This window comes from Dufourea novaeangliae, unplaced genomic scaffold (assembly GCF_001272555.1).
Source record: "Dufourea novaeangliae isolate 0120121106 unplaced genomic scaffold, ASM127255v1 scaffold55, whole genome shotgun sequence".
Taxonomy (NCBI): domain Eukaryota; kingdom Metazoa; phylum Arthropoda; class Insecta; order Hymenoptera; family Halictidae; genus Dufourea; species Dufourea novaeangliae.
The window spans coordinates 863332-886510 of NW_015373934.1; the positions used below are offsets into that span (position 1 = coordinate 863332).

The window sequence follows — 23179 nt, forward strand, 5'->3', positions numbered from 1 at the left end:
AGACGAATCTCTCGTAAAAAGTACATTATCAGACCACAATTGAATCGCAACGTGGGTGAGAGTTGTAAACTATAAATATTCAAAGATAAAAAAATCTGAAAAAAATTCTTTCGTTCTCAGGGTACACTATGTCACCGGTCTGGAGGATCCTGTAACCCGATTTCGGAGTCACCCCGTGGCGCGCTGGTCGTCGGAGGGGTTGAACACGGTGGGTCGATCCACCGTCGAGGGTCATCCTCTTCCGTGTTTCAAAGAATTGAAAAATTCGGGTGGGAGTTTCGGGGGGCCGGGCCTGGTAGGCGTGGCCTGATCCAGTGATCCTCGGGCCTTTCGCAACTCCGTAGTCCTTAGTCTCCACTGAGACGCCGGACGGCGCAGTCGAACGTGCGGATTTCGGTGCTCTGTCTTATAGTGCCAACAACCATTTCGATTAGTACAAGTTTCCTTCGGTGACACATCACACGGATATATATACATCGGACAACAAAAAGTCCCTTTCTGTTCGTCCAGTGTTCGATATTTGGTTCGATCGATCGTGATATCCGCGTTGGTTCGGTTAACGGTTCGAGGATCCAAGGTGGTTCAGGACGATTTCGCCAAGATGATGCACACGATGAGCGAGCACACCGGCGGAGCGGGGGGGTTGGGTGTCAGTGTTCTTCCGTTCGACGGAATGGGCCTGTACGAGCAAAGACGGCCCAGGCTGATCTTCAAGGTGCCCAGGGTGGTGCTAGATCAGAAGGGAAAATTCGAGACAGATGAGCTGTTCAGGAGGCTCAGCCGGGAGAGCGAGGTGAGTCGATTTTTTCGGCTTTTTTTGTTGTTGTTTGAATTGGGAAAGTGCCCCGTAGATTGACGATGTTTTCGCGAATTTACACAGAGGAACTTGACGGATTTGTAGAGTAAATTTGTGGGAACAGGAAACGAATGGAGTAGCACGCGGGAATTATTAGCTTTTAGGGGTAGTTTCCAAAATGGATATGGATTTTTTGGAGCAATTCTCGCGATGTTCAAGATCCACCTTTTTGTAACTGAAACATCTTCTGTCTTTTTGAGGTAGTACCTTCGATCGGTGATATTTAGTCTGTTGGAGGTGTTTATGGTATCATTGAAATTGAGAGGGAACATATTCATATCCAGTGTGATGGGACTACATAGTATTATTCAATCAGCTTCGTACTCTCGTAGTACTCTGGAAAATATTGATAATTAAGAACGATTCAAGCCATTCTCTGTTTACATCGTACATGTCTGTACTACGAAACACGATTTGAAATTCATTGTGATTATAGAGGTCGACCATTAGACTTTGCGTTAATGCTAATTACAAAAACAAACTTGCGCCTGTATTCTACAAATCGTTCGTCTGGCTGCTAAAACTTGTCTGATACGTATTCTGTTATGAATCACACGATTTCTGTAATTCCAACTTAGGTAATACAGTATTTAATACGCTCCGAACATCGATAACACGTTCATTGTGAAGCTAAAATATCCGTGGTACATTTATTTCTGCCTCATTTTATTCAGCCTTACTTCTTTTAAAATGAAAACTTATGAAAGGAATGTCGACGTTCCTGTCAGATTTATTTATTCCAATTAAGGCGGACTTCCCGACGGCGACGGTTCATTCCAACGATTACCTAAATGTCTGTATCACACTGTCGATTCTCGTTCAGTTACTCCAAACAATTATACAATTATTTAAAAGAATACAGAAAGATCATTACGGCAAATCATTTATAATTCCATTTCTATACAATGATATGTACACAACGGAAGACCACTATCGATATAAATTAATTTGAACTACATATATACTTGGATTGAATTTACCTCAATTCCTATAAAAACTTGAAAACCGCAGGTTTCTATTTTATTTTTCGAATGAACTATAATTCACGTACGAATGTGGTTTATCGTTTGTAATAATTGTCAAAGGACATTCCGACATTTTATTCAACTGTGTGCTTTATGAACTGGAATTTGTAAAAGATTGTTTTATTTCGTTACTCTGCACAGGTCAGGTACACCGGTTTTCGGGACAGGCCGGTCGAGGAACGTCGCGTACGCTTTCAAAATGGCTGCCGGGAGGGCCACACCGAGATCGCTTTCGCGGCCACCGGGACGAACCTTCAGCTGGTTTTTGGTAGCGCATCCGGGAATTACGCTGTCGATGTCAGCGACTGCGATTTCGAGAAGGACTGCGGCAAGGTAAGTTCGATACTTAACACTTTAACCACCACGCTAGTCACCATAAAACCAAACATATAATATCAAAACCTTAACAAAACAAAGACTGTGTACGAGCTGACATTTGTCCCAATCTAATGGTATCGAACCTCATGGGATCTTAAACTTATTTCACTCGGTATTTTAGCGTGAATATTCTAATAATATTCGTTAGAAAATTCATAATAGACGTTTAGACGGAAGTTCTATATTTTGGAGCATGTCCTCCGTCGCCTGTAAAGATTCTGATACGAAATGCGTTGAAACGACAGTTGTCTAAACAGAAACCGTATTGTTACAAAGCTGCGTGTTCGAATAAATCACATTTTACGGTTCGACTTTCAATTAAAACCGTCTAATCGCTCAATTTGTAGTCTGCCATTCACAGCCGTGCAGGAGGTCGCCTAAGTGTCCGTGATTGCGACTCTAATTGGGCGATAGACTAGCCGACAAATGGGCGATCGTTAAACAGGCCAGCCTGAACGGGACGTCGTGTACATTTCGTGTCCTTGGGATCGTATGTCCCGGGACACGTTGTGTGTCGCCCCCACGGACAATTTAGTATCCGTTTCTACCTCTCGGACAATAGTGTCACCGTTCACGACGGAACACGAGAGACACATCCGGTCCCCGGAACTTTTCGGTCCGCGGGGGGTGGCGTCGAGATTCTGGCACAAAGTTAAAAATTATCTACGAATTGTTTAACCCCTTGCCATACAATTTTTTTAGGACATCCCTCTCAAAGATTACTTTATCGTTAATATTTTCCTAGGTACAAAAGGAATTCTATTCTTACGGCAAGTGTTACATTTATTCTGAACTTTAAATGTTAATACCAGCGAAAGAGTATTTCACGTTGACCCAAAGATAACGAATAATATACATGTTTATTAAATTCAGTTTGAAATCGTTATCACGATTAATTCATTGAATATTCGGGTTAAGTCCAAAAGATGTAATTGTCTTGGTCTGTAAAAAACATTAACTCCTTCATTCAAGAGTCGTACAATTTTGGGATTAATCGTTACGTATTTTGAGATATTATTTTATTCGTTTTTGGGATCGTAGAGACATTGTTGAGCCGTTTAGAAGAGTTGGTTACACCCTGTTACGCCGGCGCCAATAGAGGGGCGACGCCGAGGCGTCGCCATCGCGATCGATAGGCGCGTCGCGTGTCCGCCATTTTCTAACCAGTACGCGTCCAAATTTCGCAACTTACCGCCTAGATAATTAAACTATTCTTGTTCGTTTCGTCGTCGAAAGCTTCCCAATATTTCTCCCGTTCCCCTCAGGGACTTAAATCGGTATGATTTTTATACCGATATTATGCCATCAAAGCTATACCGAAACCGATTTATTACTGAAAACCGAAATAAATAACGGTATTTTTTCGGTTTCTATAAAGGTAGGGTTTATATAGGGTTATATAGGGGAAGGTACAATCGAAAATACCAGTATCATATCGGTATTTTACGTTTCGGTAGAAGTCCCTGGTTTCCCTTATCGTAATAAATGCACGAAGATTTCTATCAGGGCAGCATTTGTTGAAAATGCAATTATGGTTTTCGATGGATGTTTTCCGGGGTTTCAATTAGTAAAAGCTACTTCTGTGATCAACATGTAACACATCACAATGATTAAACGTCCTCCACGGTGAATAACGATCCTCCGAGCGAGTCGCAGGCGACGGTTATCAAAACATACGTCGGGCGTGAAAGATGTACGAGCACTTAGGGATGCAGTAGCACGCGACATTCTCGAAATCGAAGGATTCAGACGATCCCCCATTAGCAGGCCTATAGAGCCAATTAGCGCATTTCCAAATCCGTCAAACGAGCCCAGGGAGTCGGTGCCAGATGCCCCGTGGGCTTCCATCCAGTCACACAGTGTATAATGGGTCGTAAATCTCTTACTCCGGGTCCCTCTTGGGATCCTCCAAAGAGCGAATGGGAAAGATCCTTCCGAGGACATTTTCTCGGGGGCCTGGAGAACTTCTCGAAATCACCCGAAACACGATCACCACTTATAGACAGTCGAATGTATTCCAAACAATGTGTCGTCCAATAACTCGAGTATTACGAGGATAAAGCTTTCCTTTCCGATCTGGATGTGAGGATTCTGTTGATTTTCAGGTTATTGGAATTTAACCAGGTTCCTTGATCTATAAACTACCGAACTTAAACGCGTTCTCGATAATTTAAAGCCGTAGGTATATTCTACGTCGATGTGTCCGATGTTCCACGCGTATCAAATTTGTAATCGATCTAAATTCCATCGATCCCCAATTTCTAATCGATTCAGATCCTGGTCGTGTACCCAACTGTCCTCTCATCCAAATACAATTTCAAATTCGAGACGTTTCCGATTCCTCTCGAAATTTTACGCACATCAAGTGTGTTCACCAACCAGAACCACCAGTTCCCTCTCGATTCGCAGGAACAGGGGATCCTACATACTTAAAATACAAAACGCACGCGCCTCAGTCCCGAGAGCGTTTCTAGATTCATCCTCGATGTCGGTGAACGAAGGAGAAAAACAGAGAACGTACATTCGGCACTAACGATTCATTAGTGTGTTCGAACTCGAAAATACAGAGACACTGAGAGAGAGGAGAGAGCACACGGTTTGTTTACACGGCGACCCGCGGCTCCGTCGTTTTGTTTTAACTCGACAATGAGCAAAAGGAGAGAAAGAGGCGCGTTTAATAAAGGAGCGACGCGCGGCAGCACGTGTCCAATCGGCGTCCATTGTCTACGCGGACCGTTCCCCGTAGAGAGGAAATAATTAAGGGAGAGAGATCTCGCGATCGTGATAATGGTCGATAAAGACCCGAGCGAAAATTAAAAGGGTGCACCCACTCGCTCGAAACTCGCCGCTTTCCGGCGATCTTATCGAGAATCCCTGCTCTTTCTCGATCAGGCTTGCCTCGTGTGTGAATGTGCTTTTTCTAGGTCGTAAGAAATTCTCGGACATTTGATCAATTTTTTTCTTGTCGAAATCAGTCAAATTTCTACATAAAAGTAATACTAGAAGAGTCGGTCTATTAGAAACTATCGACATTTATACTTCTCTCGTCACTTTAAATAGAAAAAATAGTATTAGAAATAGACATTCGCATGATAATGCAATTGACGACTGTCGAAGAGACGCATTTCTAGCGAACATTTTACAATAGTATGTTTAATAAATCCCATAACTGATAACATTTTTTTCTACAATTATGTGAATATTCATTAAGTTTCAATAATTTTTATGAAGTCTTCAAAACTGTGTTAGATGTATTACTTTACATCGAGTTTAGTAAAAAGTCCCAAAATGACTACAGATCACTGATTCGAGTACACCTCCGATTGACAGTAATCAGTCATATACTGTATATTTCCAAACCGGCAACGATTAAATACCCATTCAGTTGGTTATTAAAATTGTTACAAAGTGGTCGTTGTATTATTCCTCCACGAGTATCGTGCCTGTAGTTTAGGGTTAACACCATTAAGCGCGCCTCTGAACGTAAATTTTCCTTGACTCAAAGGGGGCCGAAGGATGATTTACACCTCGGGCTAGGATGCATTCGGTAGTCCTTTCCTGCGCCTTAGAACATTCTGGTTCCTCGAACTGGACTTCTCCCTGGCCCTTTGAATCGTAAAATTCCGGACCGAATAGATACAAAAAATATATATATTTGCCTCAGTACCGTTCCCGAAAGGATTCCCCCGACATATGCATATAGAGTAACACGAGGACCTTCGAACGTGTAAGGATAACAGTAGTGAACCGAGTCCATCGTAAAGATAAAGAAACGCAAGTCTAGAAGGCATATCGACGAACAGAAAAAAAAAAAGGAACAGACGCAATCTGGTTCCGAGAATAGACAAAAGGAAGTATCGCTGACCATGTGCGATCCTCTGTGTGTGTGCCCGGTGTGGTCCTTTCCGCCAGGACCATCGCGTTGACGAATGTCCTTTCATTGTTTAGACACGGACCCCGGCTTAAAAAAGCTGGCGCACGGGTACGCCTACCGAAAAACAAAAGGCTCGTCGAAATAGCCGGTCGTTTGTCCTCCCCACCTCCCCCTGACGAACAAGCCTTTCCACCCTTTCCCGATTTTTCACCCCTTTCGCGCGCCACCAGGCCCACCACCGACGTTACGTCTCTGTCCTCTCTCTTTCTGGTCTGTCTCCTTTTTGCTTTTTTTTTTATTCCTCTTCTTCCTTTCGTGCTCCCCCCCCCCCCCCCCTCTTCCGTCGAAAACGGGGCATGCAAATGGCGAAAGGGTTGAAACACCGTGACAGAGAGACGCACACGCGTTACAGTTTAAATATCGCCGACTATTATACCGAGTCGTTAATGGGTCACGCCCCGGTGCGACGGAAAGAGAAAAGGTGTGAAATGGATTCTGATGTGTTCCTAGTGTGGTGTTTCTTTTTTTTACTCGTCTTGGTTGCTGTCGACCCCCCCCCCCTTGATCTTGCGTGAGAACGAGACCGATATTAGGTACGTGGATGATTAGTGACGAGGTCGAGGGACGATTGTTTCTCTCCTTTGGGTAGGCTTGACGGTTTAGCTTCTTGTTTCCTGTTCTCTTATTGTTTTTTTCCTTCTTTTTTTTTTTTTTTATTATTATTCGGCGATCTTGGTAAATGGTACCCTCGATGACACGCGATTTGTAACCGTGACGAGGGGGTTGAACTTGTTTGTTCGTTTAATGATATTAATTTGTTTGTAGACTGTGTAGTGTGTTGATTCACAGTGGAATATGTGTTAGTTTGTGTTTTGAAGCCTGCATGAAGGTTGGATCGATGTGTAGCCTGGCCGAAGGTGTTGAGAAGCTAATCAGACGTTGCTTGACAAAGAACGAAAAGGTGTTTTCTCGAAGACGACTCTTATCTTAATCTTTTACGAAATCTCTTCGACTTTAAATGCAAATATGTGTACGTGCATTGTGTATGACCTTCACCTTCGACCTTTCAGAATTTTACCGTCGAAATCTATTGTCAGAGGCCTCTTGACGTCTGTCTCTGAACGGTCGACGAATCGGTTCTGCGAAATTTTACCCGGAAAAATATACTTTACATATTTCTCTTCCTCTTTTCCCCTCGAACTTTCATTCGCTCGTGGTGGAACGTGATTTCAGACTTTTCGGGAATAATTTTCTTGTTCCCTTCCAGTAAGAAAAGGAAACTTGGAATTTCCGTTTTTTTTTCTCTTTTCATACTTCAACTAGATCCATATATATCCTGTCATTATTATTATTAAGTTATTTAACGGGCAATAAGCCCTTTGGTTTACATATACAGGACGGGAAATGAGATTACAAAATTATAAAGTTATAAAATTACAAAATGAAGAAAAAATAAAACTAGAGTGGTTACATAAAAAAAAGAGTATTTGTTACCGAATGAAGTACTCTCTAGGTAATTTTTTATTACTGTCTAGTATTCTAGTAATTGCTTTCTAGTATTCTTATTTACCTTTGAATGTTATATTGAATCTTATTGAGGATTCTGTCAGGTTCCAAAACAATGCGAAAACTTAATTGTAATTCATTAAACTCTTCGATCCAATGAATTGTAAATATAATCGCATAAAATTCGGAGTCCAGTCATTGAAATCGCGTGAGACAAAAATCACAGAACGATTTGGTGTTCCTGGGTCGGGAAACGATTCGATTATCGAGTCGTCGAAAGCCTCCCGACGATTCCCGCGGCGGCTCGATTATGATTTCACAAAGAGCCACACGCTGCGCGGTCACATTGTTACCGTTCGTTTCGACAACCAGCTGTAAGTTTCGTACGGAGAGAGAGAGAGAGAGAGAGAGAGAGAGAGAGAGAGAGAGAGAGAGAGAGAGAGAGAAGCAAAAAAACCCCTGAAAAGACCGACGACAAGGCTCGTGTGTAACGATGATTTTTCCTTCGACGCGTTTCTCCCCGGTTCTGTATTTTTTTTTCTCTTCGTTACCAGGAAACTATTTCGATATTTTGCTTTTCGTTGCAACGGGACCGTGCTTTAATCCGATTCGGTGTTTATAATCATCTTACACGCTTGATTTGAACAAGGTCAAAGGTTTTCGATCTCATGTTTCCTCATTCGACACAGGTGTTTCCTTATTTATTAAAGAGTGCTCGAATAAAGAAGTACGTTCCGATATTTATTAAACGATTCGATCTAATTATATTTCTTATAATACAGAAATATATGTTATCATAATTCGATATTAATTCAGACCCCAGTTCAATTTCAACGAATATCAACGCAATTTGATTATCGACCAGAGTGTACGAGGATTAATTGAATTACTTCGATGCCTTTAATTTTCCGGTCATTAAACGATCGTATTACGAACGGGGAATTCCTCGACAGACAGAATTGTAGGAAGGCGATGAAATATTTCTGGAAATGAACGGGAGTGGGGGGAGGGAAGGTTCGACAGGTTTTCCACGGCCGCGCGACTCCGATTCCGTAACAGTCCTTTGGGAGAACTGTCTGTTACGGGACGGACCGGAAACGAGGCCATTCGGCCAGGAAATAAAATAACCCTCTTGAACCGGGACGGGATAATTGCCCGTTTCGACTTTTTCGAGAGAGAGCGACCCGAAACGACGGCTCCACGGCGGCCCTTTCCGTTCTTTCCCCTTGTCGCCGTAGATCGTTCCGTGGGCCATAGAAACGAACAAAACATTCTGGATCTTTCTACCATTCTGCTTCGGTATTTATAATTTATAACACGTAACCTAATGGTCCGACAGAACCTTTGGAAAATCTTGTGAAACTGACAATATTATTGTTGGATGTTCGGTTAATAATTATTCGTGAATTGTAAGTAGAACAACTCCTTAACAGACGAGGTTGGTAGGGCCTTAGTACTTTTACTTCATTTTGATAGGGGGACTGGATGACCATGGCCCTTAAATGTAGAGATTCTAACAAGGGAAGACACGGAAGTGTCCCCCTACGATTTTTATGAAACTTCGTATGTCTGTTAAGCAGTGAAAAATAAGGGATACGTATTTTTTTTTATCGGCTGAGACGCGACTTTAAGGGGTGAAACCACCTCTCGAAGTTTCGACCCGAAAGTACTATCTCGAAAACCAGAGATACATGAAAACTTCTAATGGACGAGGTTTACGTTTTTTATGTAGAATAATATGGTGCTAACAAATTGTCCAAAATATAATTTGTTTATAACAAAAAAATTTCGGATCAAAACTTCGAGGGGTGGTTTTACCCCTTAAAGTCGCGTCCCAACCGATAAAAAAAAATACGTATCCCTTATTTTTGACTGCTTAACAGACATACGAAGTTTCATAAAAATCGGAGGGGGACATTTCCGTGCCTTCTCTTGTAAGATTCCCTAAGATTTCAAGATAAAGAGGTTATATAAGATACTCTTAAGTAACAAGTCAGTCGTTTCATCAGTGAGTCAGGAAATTGGTCATGCAACATACCAGTTGCATTGACACGTTACTTTTTAATTCTATTCGAAGGTATTCAATCAGAGAAAAGTGGTCTCGAGTTTTTGTCTGCAAGAATCTTTATTTCACGGTTCCTTAAAAAATTATTCCCAGCAACTAGGGGATCGATTTCCTCGTTGTCTCCTCGTCGTTGGCTCCTCTTGCCGGAGAAGCCAGGCCGTGTCCGCCTCGGCAATTTCATCTTTCCTCGAAGCCGCTTGTACCGTCCAATCTGCGTAATCGTTCTCTGGAAATAAGAAGCGTTCTCTCGCGGCTGTGGAGAAGGCAGGGGCGGAAGGGGGAGAGAAAACATGATTGAATCTCGAAGACGAGATGCCGGTGAGCCTTAATGGACCCCTCCCACGACGCGGTTACAAGCCTCTCCGGAAAGGAATCGTGTAGTAAAGTCGGTACGGAAAAGTCGAAAGAAATTGACTTCTTGTCCGTTGGAAATTACCATCGATGCATTTCGCGGCGGAAATTCACGGTCACGCCCTCTGAGAAGGATACAGGTCGATTCAAATGTGAAACACCCTGACGCATTTTTCTGATCGAGAATATAATAAGATTATTCTTGATTTGGAAATTTAGGTACATACAGTAAGTTAGGGTAATTTTAACTCAGGGATAACTTCGTCGGAAATTCAGGGAATAATCAATTTTTTATTTTGCAAATATTTTCATGTGAAATACGTAAAAAGGACGTGCCATTTTTACTGTCAATTAATGGTACTAGAACAAGCTAAGAGCTTGAAAAGTTCTCCGTTAGATTATTTAGGCCCAAAGTAAAGTAACCCAATGCATACTAACCTTCACGAAAATTTATATACTCTACACATATTGTGTGTTTCGCGAGATTCGCTAGTGAGATGAATGCCCACCGATCCAAAGTAAATACAAAAGAAATCGTTTAGCTTTTTAAAAAAAAAAAAAAGAAGAAGAAAACAGTAGAATTTCCATCTAACATTCGATACTATCGTACACAGTCCCCTTGGTAGTCGCAAAGGACTCTTGACGAAGTGTGTCCGCCATTTTGATTCCAGGTACACCTCAGGTCGCACCTGATAATGAACGGTGTCTGCGTTCTGTGGCGCGGTTGGATCGATCTCGAGAGGCTGGACGGTGTCGGTTGTCTGGAGTTCGACGAGAAACGAGCTGCCGAAGAGGACGCGATACTTCGCGACCAGGTGGAACGTTACAGCCAAAGGCAACGCGACCTGGACGAGAAACAGAGGGCGTACAGAACCGGTGCGCCCCATTTGAACCATCATCACCATCACCATCATCATCACCACGGGCATCACGGGCATCACGTGACCGGAACTGGGACCGGGGCGACCGGTGGGATCGAACCTCACCTGACCCATCGACAGGACCCCGAGATGGAGGTCAGACTGAGAGCCTACTGAGGCACCGAGAAGTCAGCCGGCAAGACCACTTGACTCTCCCTCGATTTTAGGATCGTCTCTCGGTCAGAAGGATCAAATCGCTGGAGACACTTTGGGAGGGAGCTGGATGACGACGGTTTGGCCGGCGTTTGGTGAGAGAGAGTGTCGGGTCGTTTGATGAGAGAGTATCGGGTCGTTTGGTGTGCAATCGCTTGGAATTCGAGGATCCTCTGGCGATATGATGGGGATGATCTCTGTTGCTCTTTGAGGATAAATCGGGTTTAGAATAGTGCTCGAGAAGATCGGAGCTCTGACAGGACTCTACGTATTAATTGAGTTTCTATTGGATTCCTTTTCACGAACAAAATATCTGTAGTCTAAATTGAGTTTTTCATTGAGTTGTTGAATATAGATGTTTGGGGTGCTAAACTTCATCCATCTAGGAACGTTACAGATTGTTTGTCCATCAAATCGTCCAGAGTTTTATCGTCGTCAGAGTAGTACGTGTAAGACCTCTGGATCGAGATCAAGGGCCCGGTTATGTTAAGCTTTTACGTTTATCCATCTCTCGTTGACTTCGATCGAACCGAACCGCGGTTTTAAGATTTTCATTTTTTCACGAAACTCCACGACGGTTCTCTAGCACTGCCGCCGGACGAACGGGGATCGTCGATCGATCGGAAATCGGGAGACGATCCTCGTTCGAGAAGAATCGATGTGTCCAGCTCGGTCCAACGACAGAACGCCGAATCTCCGTGTACAATTTTATAAATAAGAGATGCCCTGTCGCGTCGAATGTTCGGGCCTGTTCAATTTTTAAGGGATGTACTGTACAACTTCGCTGTCGCCGAACGGACACGGACAATCTCGTCGGAGCTAGGGGCGACCCCTTTGTAAAATTATTATTCGTTCGTAGTTATCATTTGCGATGTTTTCAGAGTATTTTGTTTAAGTACCCTATTATTTCCTTGTTAAAGAAGAAAACTATATCGTTAGGTGGTAAGCGCAGTGTGTATCCGTTAACTAAATGGTGTATTGTACTTAACCTCGTCGCGGCGACAGGCGTGAAGTTATCGAATCCAAGATGGCGTCGTGTGCCCAAGTACAGACGGTGACTTTACGGTTGTTTCTCCGTCACCGGGTCGCGACGAGTGTTACACGTTTAACACACACAGACACGGCACGTGGGATCTTTCCAGCGGAATGGAATATTTAGTCGCCGATTTACATATCAAAGCAAGACGATCGGTGCGGATAAGATCGATGGCGTTCCTCGAGACATGTATTCGGTGAATCACCAGCTGTCTTTTAACCTTTTAAACAGGCGTCTGACCGTCGTGCACTTCCAACACGGTTAACACACTTTCTATTCTCCGATTTTCGTACAAAATGTCTTAATCTCTATACATTCAGATTCTGGTATATCCGATACGTTGATCGTTCACGGAACGCCGTGATTTTAACACTGGAACTACCGGCAACGAACATAATCTATTTCTGTCCTTCCGAAAGTAATCATATTTATAAATCAACTAATTCTGTCGGTTTCATACTGCAGTAAACGTTGCAAAACATCTGCGAAAGTTCACGTTGGGACATTTCAATCATTATAAGAGTGTACTAATATTTCGATTGCTTTGGTGGTTCCTAGTGTTAATGTACCCGTAGGCTGTACGCGATCCGCGCACCGTTCGTTCGTTATCATCCCATAAACTGATCGAGAGTATATTGTACACACACATACACACAAGATGTCGGTATATATCGCGTAATTATAACTCCGACCAGCAATTTTATTACGCAAACGTCTCCCACCCTTCCCCACACACACACATACACGAGCGTATTTAAACGCTCCAGTCTTTCGCTAGAAACTCTTTAAAACTGTCCTCGTCGTTTTCGCCACATCTGTCGCATTTTTTTCAAGCCTGAAATTTGATCGTTTGAAAGAAAAACAAAGTCATTGGTCTCGCTGTCGGTGAAAGGACGGAACGTACAGACGAGGGAATCCGTTTCGGAATTCCTGACGGTCGAAAGAAGGTTGAGCCACAGGTGTGCGTCACGATTAAACGATCCTGGCGTGATTCACGGGGGATCATCCACGGAATTCCGCCGCCGATTCCCCCGCTTCGACGTGGATTCTCGGAGCTTTCGCACGCGCGCGATCCTCGACAGATTATTCGTTGCATTGTACATATTTGTAAAGACGATTTAGGTTAATTTATCGGTGGCTTCGAGCTCTTTTGGATCGCGGAACGTTGCTGATCCCACCTCCCCTCCCCCCCTTACCCACCCGGAAACCACGTGAGTCACACTCGTCGGGGAAAACCCGCGCGAGCGGAGAACGCGCTCCGATTGTATAAAGCTGTTTATCGATTAAATGTAATGTCCGTCGAACCGATTCCTGCGTGTTAATCATTTCCTATCTATATGTAGATACACGTCCCGTGTAGATGAGTGAATCGTTCTTTTCGTTTTTTTTTTTTGCAGATTTCGATACCGAAAGTGTAAGTGAACGGGACGGAGAATATTTAATCGGTGGAAATGTTTTCGAGAACAGAAGTAGTATTTATCGGGTCGTTAACTAAGTTCTCCAGTTTTTTAACGTAAAATATTTATTGAAATGTAGTAGATACCGTTACAATTTATTGTAAATTTTACTTTCAGATCGTGTCTGACTTTAAAGACGGCGGTAAACGTACAGAAAAATATCTGCGATCTCTGTAGGACCGACTAGATATCCTGGCACCGTTGATTAATGTTCTGTGAGATGGTGACGAAACAGTTTCCTTTCGGGACACGATCGTGAACTCATTCTCTCGCGTCGTCGACCGACCGTGGACAAAAGGAACTTTATTTTCGACGTTACATCGAAAAACCTTTTCACGATGTTCTGGAAGCTCCTGCAAGAATTCCCTAAAGGGAGCCCTCCTAAAATGGTAGGTCCATGCTTTTCTATTCGAGACTATAAATCGAGGTGTGTCGTCCACATGTAAAGGGACCATCGATCCTATTTCGGTCAAAGAATTATCTTCCGATTGGTAATTAAGTAAGTCGAAATTAATCGGCAAAATCTTTTCGTTCCAAGTGTTGAACGATCGAACAGCGAAAAGTAATCCTTTCTGGAATGATTTTCGACGCCGTTGTCTCGAAAGGTAATGACGGATCCGTTAAAATGCTATTGGACAGGGGGTGAGATCTCACTCTTCCAATCGAGAGAAATCACGGACGATTTGTAGCGGCGTGTCGGCCACCTCCGATGTGTACGTAAACGCTCACGTATTTACGAAGCGACGGGGAGCTGCATTAGGGGGGTTATTTTCGTTGGTATAATGCCGTGGGCGTTCGAGCGTGGATATCCAGGAGTATCGGGCGCCCGTTGATCCCATCGAATCGAGGATCATTCTGAAATCTCTCCCTCCCTCTGGTAAATCTGCTTTTATTGTTTTAAACGCCCCCTCGCGTCGAATCCCATCAATCCCAATGTATATTGCCCTTCATCCCTTTATCCAGAAATGGTCAAAGAATAGAAAAGTGGTAAATAGGAATGAAAATTGGACAATGGGAAGAAACGAATTTTTTACAGAATAAATGTGACCGTTTGAATGTGTTAAATTAAAGTCTTATTGTTGATTGGGTCATAGAGTTGCAAAACATAATTTAGGGAATGATGGGTCTGTGGAATTATTTCTTAAAAACAGTCATCTGCTAATCCCTTTTCTACCCAGTTTATATCACCTGTAAACAAAATGTTTAAGAACGTGAAATGTAAAGGATTTGCAAAGTACATTAACGGCGTTCGAACATTTCTCTTTTGTTTTGAATAGAGTGTCGTTAGTATCAATCTAGTTGCTACAATTTCAGGAGGATCGCACGTGAAAGGGGGATAATTACGCGCTGACTCGATGTAAGACGATAATGCCCGTCTTGGAATTCTTATAAGAAGCCCTACTCGCGGCGAACCGATACTGGGGGAACAGGGGCCCTTGTCACTTCCCACGAAAGGTTCCTTCGAGATCGCGAACCCGAGGAAAAGTAACCGTCGAGAGCGAGTGAAACTAGAATATTTACACTTTTTATTCAACCTGCGCAGGGACTGTATCTAATACGCGAATAATAATCCATTCAAAATTCCCGCCGGAATGTGCAAACAGGAAGGGGAGGGGGTTCGTCACGGTAGTGTCCACTCGAGAGTCGTCCCTTTGCAAACAGCGTCGAAACACGGTGGAATTTTGGAAAAGCAGAAGCTCCGGTGAGAGGTGTCGTGTCGTTAATGGGAACTGGATAATTTATTGGCCGGTGCGTGACTCTCGGAGAGGAACTATTATGCAAAAGCAATGACACGATTTCCAGACGCGTTTGAATGGAAGTTTCGGGGGTTGCCCACTCGAGGAATCGAGGTGCGAGAGCAAAAAGGTGCCGGGGGCCAGGAGAGTCATCAATTACGATTGGAAATAAATCGAAGGCAGATGCGACGAGTGCCTACAGGGCCCTTTCTCCCGCTGGGCCATCGAATTCTCTGGCCCCTCGCACACCCCCCGCGGACAATACGTCTGTTTTCGACAAATACAAAACGATACACGAGATTGGCCACCCCCCACCGCCCATTCGCTCCCCTATCGTGAAATTCCTCGAGGTCCTACCAAATTTTTTTCTGTAATATCTTCTCGATACGTCCGAACGAAACGGTAAACACACGGATCTTGATCCTGATTAAGATGGGTTGTTATTTCTTGTAGCGGACAGTGGGGAACCAACAGGTTGGACGAACGAAGATCGAGTAAACTAACGGGGTATGAACTTTTTTTACTCGATTCTAGTATCGAAACATTTTAAAAAAGCGTTTCATTGCGTGTAGATTGCAGCAGGCTTGGAAGTATAGAGGGACGATCACAATTTTTCATGACAAACAAAGGGAATTAAAGGGAGAGGAATATTTGGAGGGTTAACGTTCATTTGTCGTTAATGGAAAACGTGTCGATTTTTTTTTAAACGTCGAACGAGTTAACGATGCCTTCGTGACGAGAACGGGACTCGTTTGCCGGGCGCTGTTATGGAATTTTATCGGAGCCACGCGGTTCCTGTGGTTCCCCCGTCGACGGCTTAATGAAGCGCCTCGGCTGCGATTTCGGTAATCTGTAACGAGGTACGATATCGTTTATCGTCAGACCACAGGAAGCTAGGCGCGAGAGACCGGTTGATAAAAGCTGTCCCCAGGGCGGGAATACGTGAGAAATAAAAAACACTTTCTGTGCTGTGTCAGAAAGACGATCGAATAATCTGTAAAAATCTGTAAAGAAAACATCTAGCAAGGGTTTATGTCCTCAACCTAAAAGACCATACACCTGAATATCGTGAGGAATAAATTAAAATAAAATCAGGAGAAGAGTGTAATAAGAATAATTTTGGTGAATTCCTGTTTCTTTTTACAGTTCAGGACCAAGGAAAGGTTTCGCGAAAAATGGAAGTACAGTCAGGAGAAGAGTGTAATAAGTAATAATTCTGGTCCATTCTTCAGGTATACCCTCGACGCGTTCGTCTCGCAAAGATGTTCCCCAAAAGCAATTCCCCCTTCTTCGTTCGTCTCCTTCGCGACTGGAGAATTTACGACCAATGATTCCGGACTCTAATTTCGTCGACAAAGGCGTAGGAGGTGGCGGAGGCGGGGTTTCTCTCTAAACACGATCACCCAAGGAAGATCGAGGACCTTTGCGTGCGTGTACTCGCGGGAAACTGGGCTGAAGGCACGATCCTCCCGATCAGAGACACCCTATTATTACGTCCACACGTTTTTACGTGACACACATCGCGAGTGTTTTGACAGAAACGCATCTGCTCCCAGAATGCACTTCGTTTCTCTTCTTTCTCGATTCTCGACGACCCTACTCGCGTATATAACCAGAGGGTGGGAGGGGGCGAGAACGGAATTCGAGTTGAAGGATCCATAGACCCTAGAACCTCGAGGGGATTCGTAATCTTCTAATGATACGGCGCTGGTTTGAGATTACTGGACACGCGCCCTTCGGCTCGTTTCGGTGGATTGAATTTTTATAATTGTTACGCAAGCGCTCGTCAACTCTTTGCTTGATCTTTTTCTTGTTGAAGAGAAACCTTCGGGTTTTGTCCCCATGAGAAACAGTTTTCGATGTTCGACTCGGAATTGGTTTTATATATTTTCTCGTTTTTTTTTTTGGTTTTTGTGTGAATTGGATTTGTTCAAATGATTTCTGCAAGGTGACTTCTTATATACATTTACATACCTAATATTCCTGTTGCGCACATGATATAATACATTACCATTCTATTGCAATTATCTGTATCCGTTTTTCGAAAAACAGAACATCTGCATATCCTGAATATTTATTTCTCAGCTTACCAATCGTCTCGAATTGTCGATTCTACATAGGACCTTTAAGGGCTCTCGAATGGGACACCACATAGCCAAGCTCTTCGTGGATATTGTCGCGTACCGTTCGCCAGGGACTGCTCATTTGATCGCGCCTGTCGTGGCTCACAATGAGCACATATGCCCGCATGCCTGCCGACGGAACCGACACGACTGGAGCACCAAACAGGCACTCTCCACGCGGTGGGTCCTCGTAAAACACGAAACGCGCAACGATATCGTTCGAAATCGTTGGCCGCCGCCATCGCCCATATCATCCGAACGAAATTACAACCAGCACGGTTCAGGCTTTTAGAACGATTATACGCGTCCCGTTTATTCCGAGTTTAAATACGTACAAGCACGATGTAAATTTGTTCTTCCGTTCCACCACCCTCGACGCCATCTTGAATCTCACAGTACATACTTTCTATACTCTTTTTGTAAATTGTTTATTTATAAAGGTCACATCCACCTTTCGGTTATTAGTGTCCACAAAAAAGTGCAGTACACTATAATTACAAATTTACAAAATTGGTGGACATATTTTAGTTTACAACGTCTATTTTCGATACTCTCATCGTTACAAAAATGTCGGATTTATTCAGGATCTTGTTTTCCATAGCATCGTGTGGGGGAGAGTGAGAAATGTCTGATAGACGCGTACCTACCGTCGACCAATAGGGGATGGCCTTTCGGTTCGTCCTCGCCGATGATTTCGACCCCGATGGACACTTTGATCCCCGCCTCGGTGTGAAATGAACCGCGCGCGTTCCGTCGTTGGTGCTCGCACGTGGGCGCGTTCGCAATGCTCGTGGACTCTGTTGCTCTCTCTCTCTCTCATTTTCGTTGTGTGTCCCGTAGCGTTTTGTGTGCCAACAAGCTAAATGCGTTTCACGGATCGCCGCCTTCTATCAATGGCAGCTTTCTACCGGCTCGATTCCCGGCGCGCGTGCACTCGTAAGAACTTGTTCGATCGAGTGAACCCTAGAAATGGGGATGTATGTACGCATGTATACGGTGTTGTTACGTTCTCTTCGTATCTGCTGGTAGGCGTCGATTAGAATGGACTCTCCTCTACGAACTGGCAAACTAGCAACGCCTCTCGGAGCTCCCTGTCAAGCCTTCTTTCTTTCATATATTGAACATTCGTAAATAAGTATTGTGCTGCTTTCGTAGTATCAATGCCTTCCTCGGACTCCTTGTTAAGCCAATCTACATACATCTTCGTTTCTCTCCAAACACTGAAATTTGTAAAGACTGAATTTCAAACACTGAAATTCGTAAGCGTTGCGCTTTCGTACCTATTACAGATGCCTAACACTGATATCCGTAAATTGTACTTTCATACTTAGTTCCAGGCCACCCTTAAAAAACGTGAGTAAGGGACGTTCGTTTGTACGTACACGTAATATGGCTGTATGTGCCTATGTACAGGTGTACCGACAAATACATCCCTATTTCTTTGGTTTTCCAAAAATTAGTAATATAAAAATTACAGTCGTATGCAGAACGCAAAAGTGAATTCATCCGAATTCACCCTAATTTCTTCGAGTTTCTCCTTCTCGAACACCTCAGAATTACGTACGTGTATTTCGGTTCTGGCAAGTTTATGGTACAGGTTGTAGGAACGGCCAGTGGAATAATTGAATATGGAGCAACATATTGCGAGCAGGGCGAGCGAATCGCGAGCAAGCAACGCTCATTAGCACCTGCCAGCGCGACATCGTAATTTATGAGAGCCGGCGGGGTAACGATTAGGTAATAAATAGCGGGATAGGGCTATCCCAGGCCCTTTTCTCTCTCTTTCTCTTTCCTCTTGTCGGCGGCGACTCGTGTTCCATCGACTCGGGGGAGTGAATTAATAAAAAGACCCCCCGGCCACGCCGCACAGATGTGGCCCCTTCCGTCCAAGGGGGTGTTTCTTTTATTTTTATTGCCAAGGGTTAATAGAATAGTTTGCATTCTCCGAATGTCAGAGTACAAAGGTATATTACAATTCCCTCTCTGGCCCGCTTCGAAGAAAGGGAACGGGGAATAACGTTGACATAACCGGGGAGGACCGCTTGAACATATTAATCTACCGCGAAACCTGTGATTTCTTATTATATTTTTTTCTTTTTTAACAAAAAGCACTCGAGGGTAGTATTTACAATACTCTAAATTTAACTTCGATACCTATCTTCTTGGTATTATAGTTTTCCTTTAATATACTTGATACATATATTAAATGGTATCAGCGACATATTGTTTAAGGGATGATTAAACGATATAAGCTGCCTGATTGAAAAATGATGGCTCAGTGTTACCAAGAATGTAGCGAGAAATCGGGTGGGGTGGAAGAAAAATCTTGAAAAATCCCTTCGACCATTAATCTGTTCTTTCTGTTCAATATTATACTTACAGGACATTTCTGCTTTGACCGAGAGCTATCGAATTACAGAAGAGAGAGTAGTTACTACTTTACTATCTTTTACTACCCTTCAAATAGTTGGTTTAAAGCTGGATCAGACGAAAGAATTCTCAAGATCGCAAGTGAAATCGTGTAACGTGTATGCAAAACTCGTTGTCCATCGCGACCTATCCACCCTCCCCGATTAAATAGGGGTCGTGATAGCGACTCGTGTAACAGGGTTAATAGTTTTCCTTCGGTTTCGCGTGTCGAGTGGTCGCACGTGCGCGTTTATCTCGTGATTTATGGTTTTTCTCGCCGTGCACGCGGTGGTTCGTATTCCCCCCCCCCTTTCTTCTTGTTTTGCATTTAACGGGGGCGGGATTTAAATACATATGCGAGAGCCGAATTTAAATGCGTCGCGCGCGACTAACCCCCATGGGGGGCTTCGTTATTTGCTCGCAGGTGAACGGGACGAATAGAACGTGTAAAAAAAAATACAATTAAATTACTAAACGTTCGTTCCTCCATCGTTTCCATTATGTAGTATAAATTATAAAAAAACGAATATTTCGAATGTGGAAACCAGAACCATTGGTACCGGAAGGGTTGTAAAATTCTACCCACTTACATACTCGAGCTACGTAAGTAATTTCTGTTTCGTTGAAGTGCGATTGGTCACGGGAAATTCAGGAAAATCGAACGATTTTCCATCTCGATGAACTTCGCTGGATGGAAGGAACGAATCGCGGAATGGTAAAAACGATCCATGGATCCTCTCGACCCTCTTCGACGGTCGATCGTCAGGGGGGGAAAAGGGTTCGAAGACGAACAGTTTTTTTTTTCGTTTCCACCCCTTTCCGCGTTCGATTCTTACAGGTGACAGGGTGACGTGTCGTTGCGGACAAATCGAGCGACCAAAGAGGACTTCCGGTCGATTTCACTACAGCTCCGTGAAGATTTCACGACCTACCATTTCGGTGGGTACGAACGCGTTTCGCAACGGTCGTAAAAATATCACATCGTTGAGAAGCACTGTGTTGTAAAAGGGATAAAAGATGAAATAGAGGATGTATTATTATTTACTATTAACTTTTGCCTACCGGCCAGAAAATCAGGGATTTCACTTACAAAATAAGATTTTCCATTCATCCGTTCATACCATTGGAACAACCAAATAATTGACAAAATAAGATTTTTGACTCGTCCACCAATATCTATGTCTCATCCGACCCTACATTTCAATTATAACCTACACTAACACACCCAATTTTGTTTCTATACAAATTGGGTGTATATTACTTATCACATAAATATTAATTATCACTTATCCTTGGAAAACATTTGCACCTACTTCATTCAATCATCCCCCTGTTTTGCACCTTCCCTTTTCCTTCCCTCCGATCTTCTCAACCGTTCTATTACTCTTTCGCTGTTTCTTCTACCGAGACAGAGGATGTATTTAACATTCGTCATCGTTGTAACGAAGAAGAATCCACGGCGGGAAAAGGGGTCGACAGGAGGAGTGGCGGAGACAGGTTTTGCACGGTGTCGGCGCGGGGAACCGATTGTATTCGGTCGAGCGTATTTACGAGGTTGCACCGAGCCGTGATTAGCATGTTCGCCTGATTCACCGTATCCTTGGCGGATTTATTTAAATTTTACGCTGTCCCCCCCCCCCCTCTGCAGATGCGCGAACGGGGTGGCCTCGACTGACGATCGGCCCCCAAGATCCGTGAAATCGTTCTGCCCCTCGAGGACAAAGAGGCCCCTGCGCTGCATTGTCGTACGTATTTAACAGGCCTAATTAGCTTGTTCCTGATCCCCTACCTCCAAAGTATCGACAACTTTCGAACTTGCGTACGAAAAATTCCATCCACGTTATCCGATAACTAAGAGTATCACGCAATTCACGACCGATCTTCGATGAAATTCCAGCATAGAAATCTACCATGTAGCAGCTTCAGTTGGTAATTCCCCAATGAAAGATCTGTAGATTTATGATCGAACCAGTTTACATTTCTTTTACGTTTTGTTGCAGCATACATCGTTACCCAACATATTTTGCATGAACGTACATTCTGTTGCCACTAATCTAAAAGTGGTGTTCATCGTTTTATAGGATTGATCATTGCGTTGTAAGCACCCTGTTAGAAGAATTGATTTGTTTCGAGCATGGAAGTTTTTGTATAATCGGCCACTCGTGGTTTTTATTAGAAAATACCTCGAGTGTACAGCATAGCTGATCCATTTAATTGAAATTCGTTGGGTATGCTCTTTCGCCCCCACTCGACGATGATCACGAATCTCGAGGATTCCAGACGCATAGCGCTCCAGCATCCCCGATTCCGCGGGGCTTAATTCTCTCTTTCTCTCTCTTTGCCAGTCTGTGTTTCTCTGGCGGGTTCAGGTGTCCGCTCCCACAGGCCTTGATCCACCATCGCCCAGGGATGTTTAAGTGTTTGACGTTCGCATTACGTCGAAATCCACTCGGTTCTTCTTCGGCCGACGAAAGAAGGATCCAAACACGTCCAGTTGCGATGAATCGTCCCTCGAGTTTGTTCTCCTTTCGACGAAAGAATCGGTCTATAGTCTCTTCAGGGACGGGTCTGAGGAAAATATATAAGAAAGTATCTCTGAGCAAGGTAATTGATTGAGAAGTGAAACGATAAAAATAAAGAATTTATAAATTTTACATCGGAGATCTGACAACGTATTGCTACCACTGTAATTCAATTTCGATTCGTTTGAAAATGTTCTACAAACGGTTCAGAGTTATCGCCATATGAATCGAGGAGAAAAAAGGAAGACTATACAGAGGATGATAATTTTGGAGCTTCTAAGAACATGATGTTGAGCTGATCTACTGGGTTAGGTGGAAATACTCTTCTTTATATGATCGATCGAGAAGAATATCGTGGATCGAAACGATATCGGACGCGTCCCCTCCGATGTGCAGAAGAGAGAGAGAGGGGGAAGAAAAAAAAGCGACGTCGAAGTTCATCGGGAACCCTCGCATGAAATCCACGCACGGCTTATCCCGGCTTATTCCGGCTTATCCCAATCATTTCTGCCCGGCTCGTCTCCTTCCTGGTGCCAATTACGTCAAATCAACGTCACGGGACAATGCGTACGTACGACGCGTGCATAGCGCAGGTACCAAGACGCCCAAGGTACATATATGTATGTATATGTATTGCCTAGCGATATCGTCGAATTGATATCGGGGGACGGTTCTCATTGATCCTTTTTTTAATTTCCGGCTATTGATCTCTTGCTCCTCTCCCCCTTCTCTTCGAGGAGGACCGTATTAACCCACTATTAAATTTTC

General features: G+C 43.6%; 1 protein-coding gene across 1 annotated transcript; it reads left to right on the forward strand.

Moving 5' to 3' along the window:
• Positions 1-365: 365 nt before the first annotated feature.
• Positions 366-12812, forward strand: LOC107195179 (protein big brother-like). The gene is made up of 3 exons (XM_015584968.1): positions 366-793; positions 2023-2214; positions 10727-12812. The coding sequence occupies exons 1-3, from the start codon at positions 602-604 to the stop codon at positions 11090-11092; spliced, it is 750 nt and encodes a 249-aa protein (XP_015440454.1). The 5' UTR covers positions 366-601; the 3' UTR covers positions 11093-12812.
• The last annotated feature ends 10367 nt before the right edge of the window (positions 12813-23179 follow it).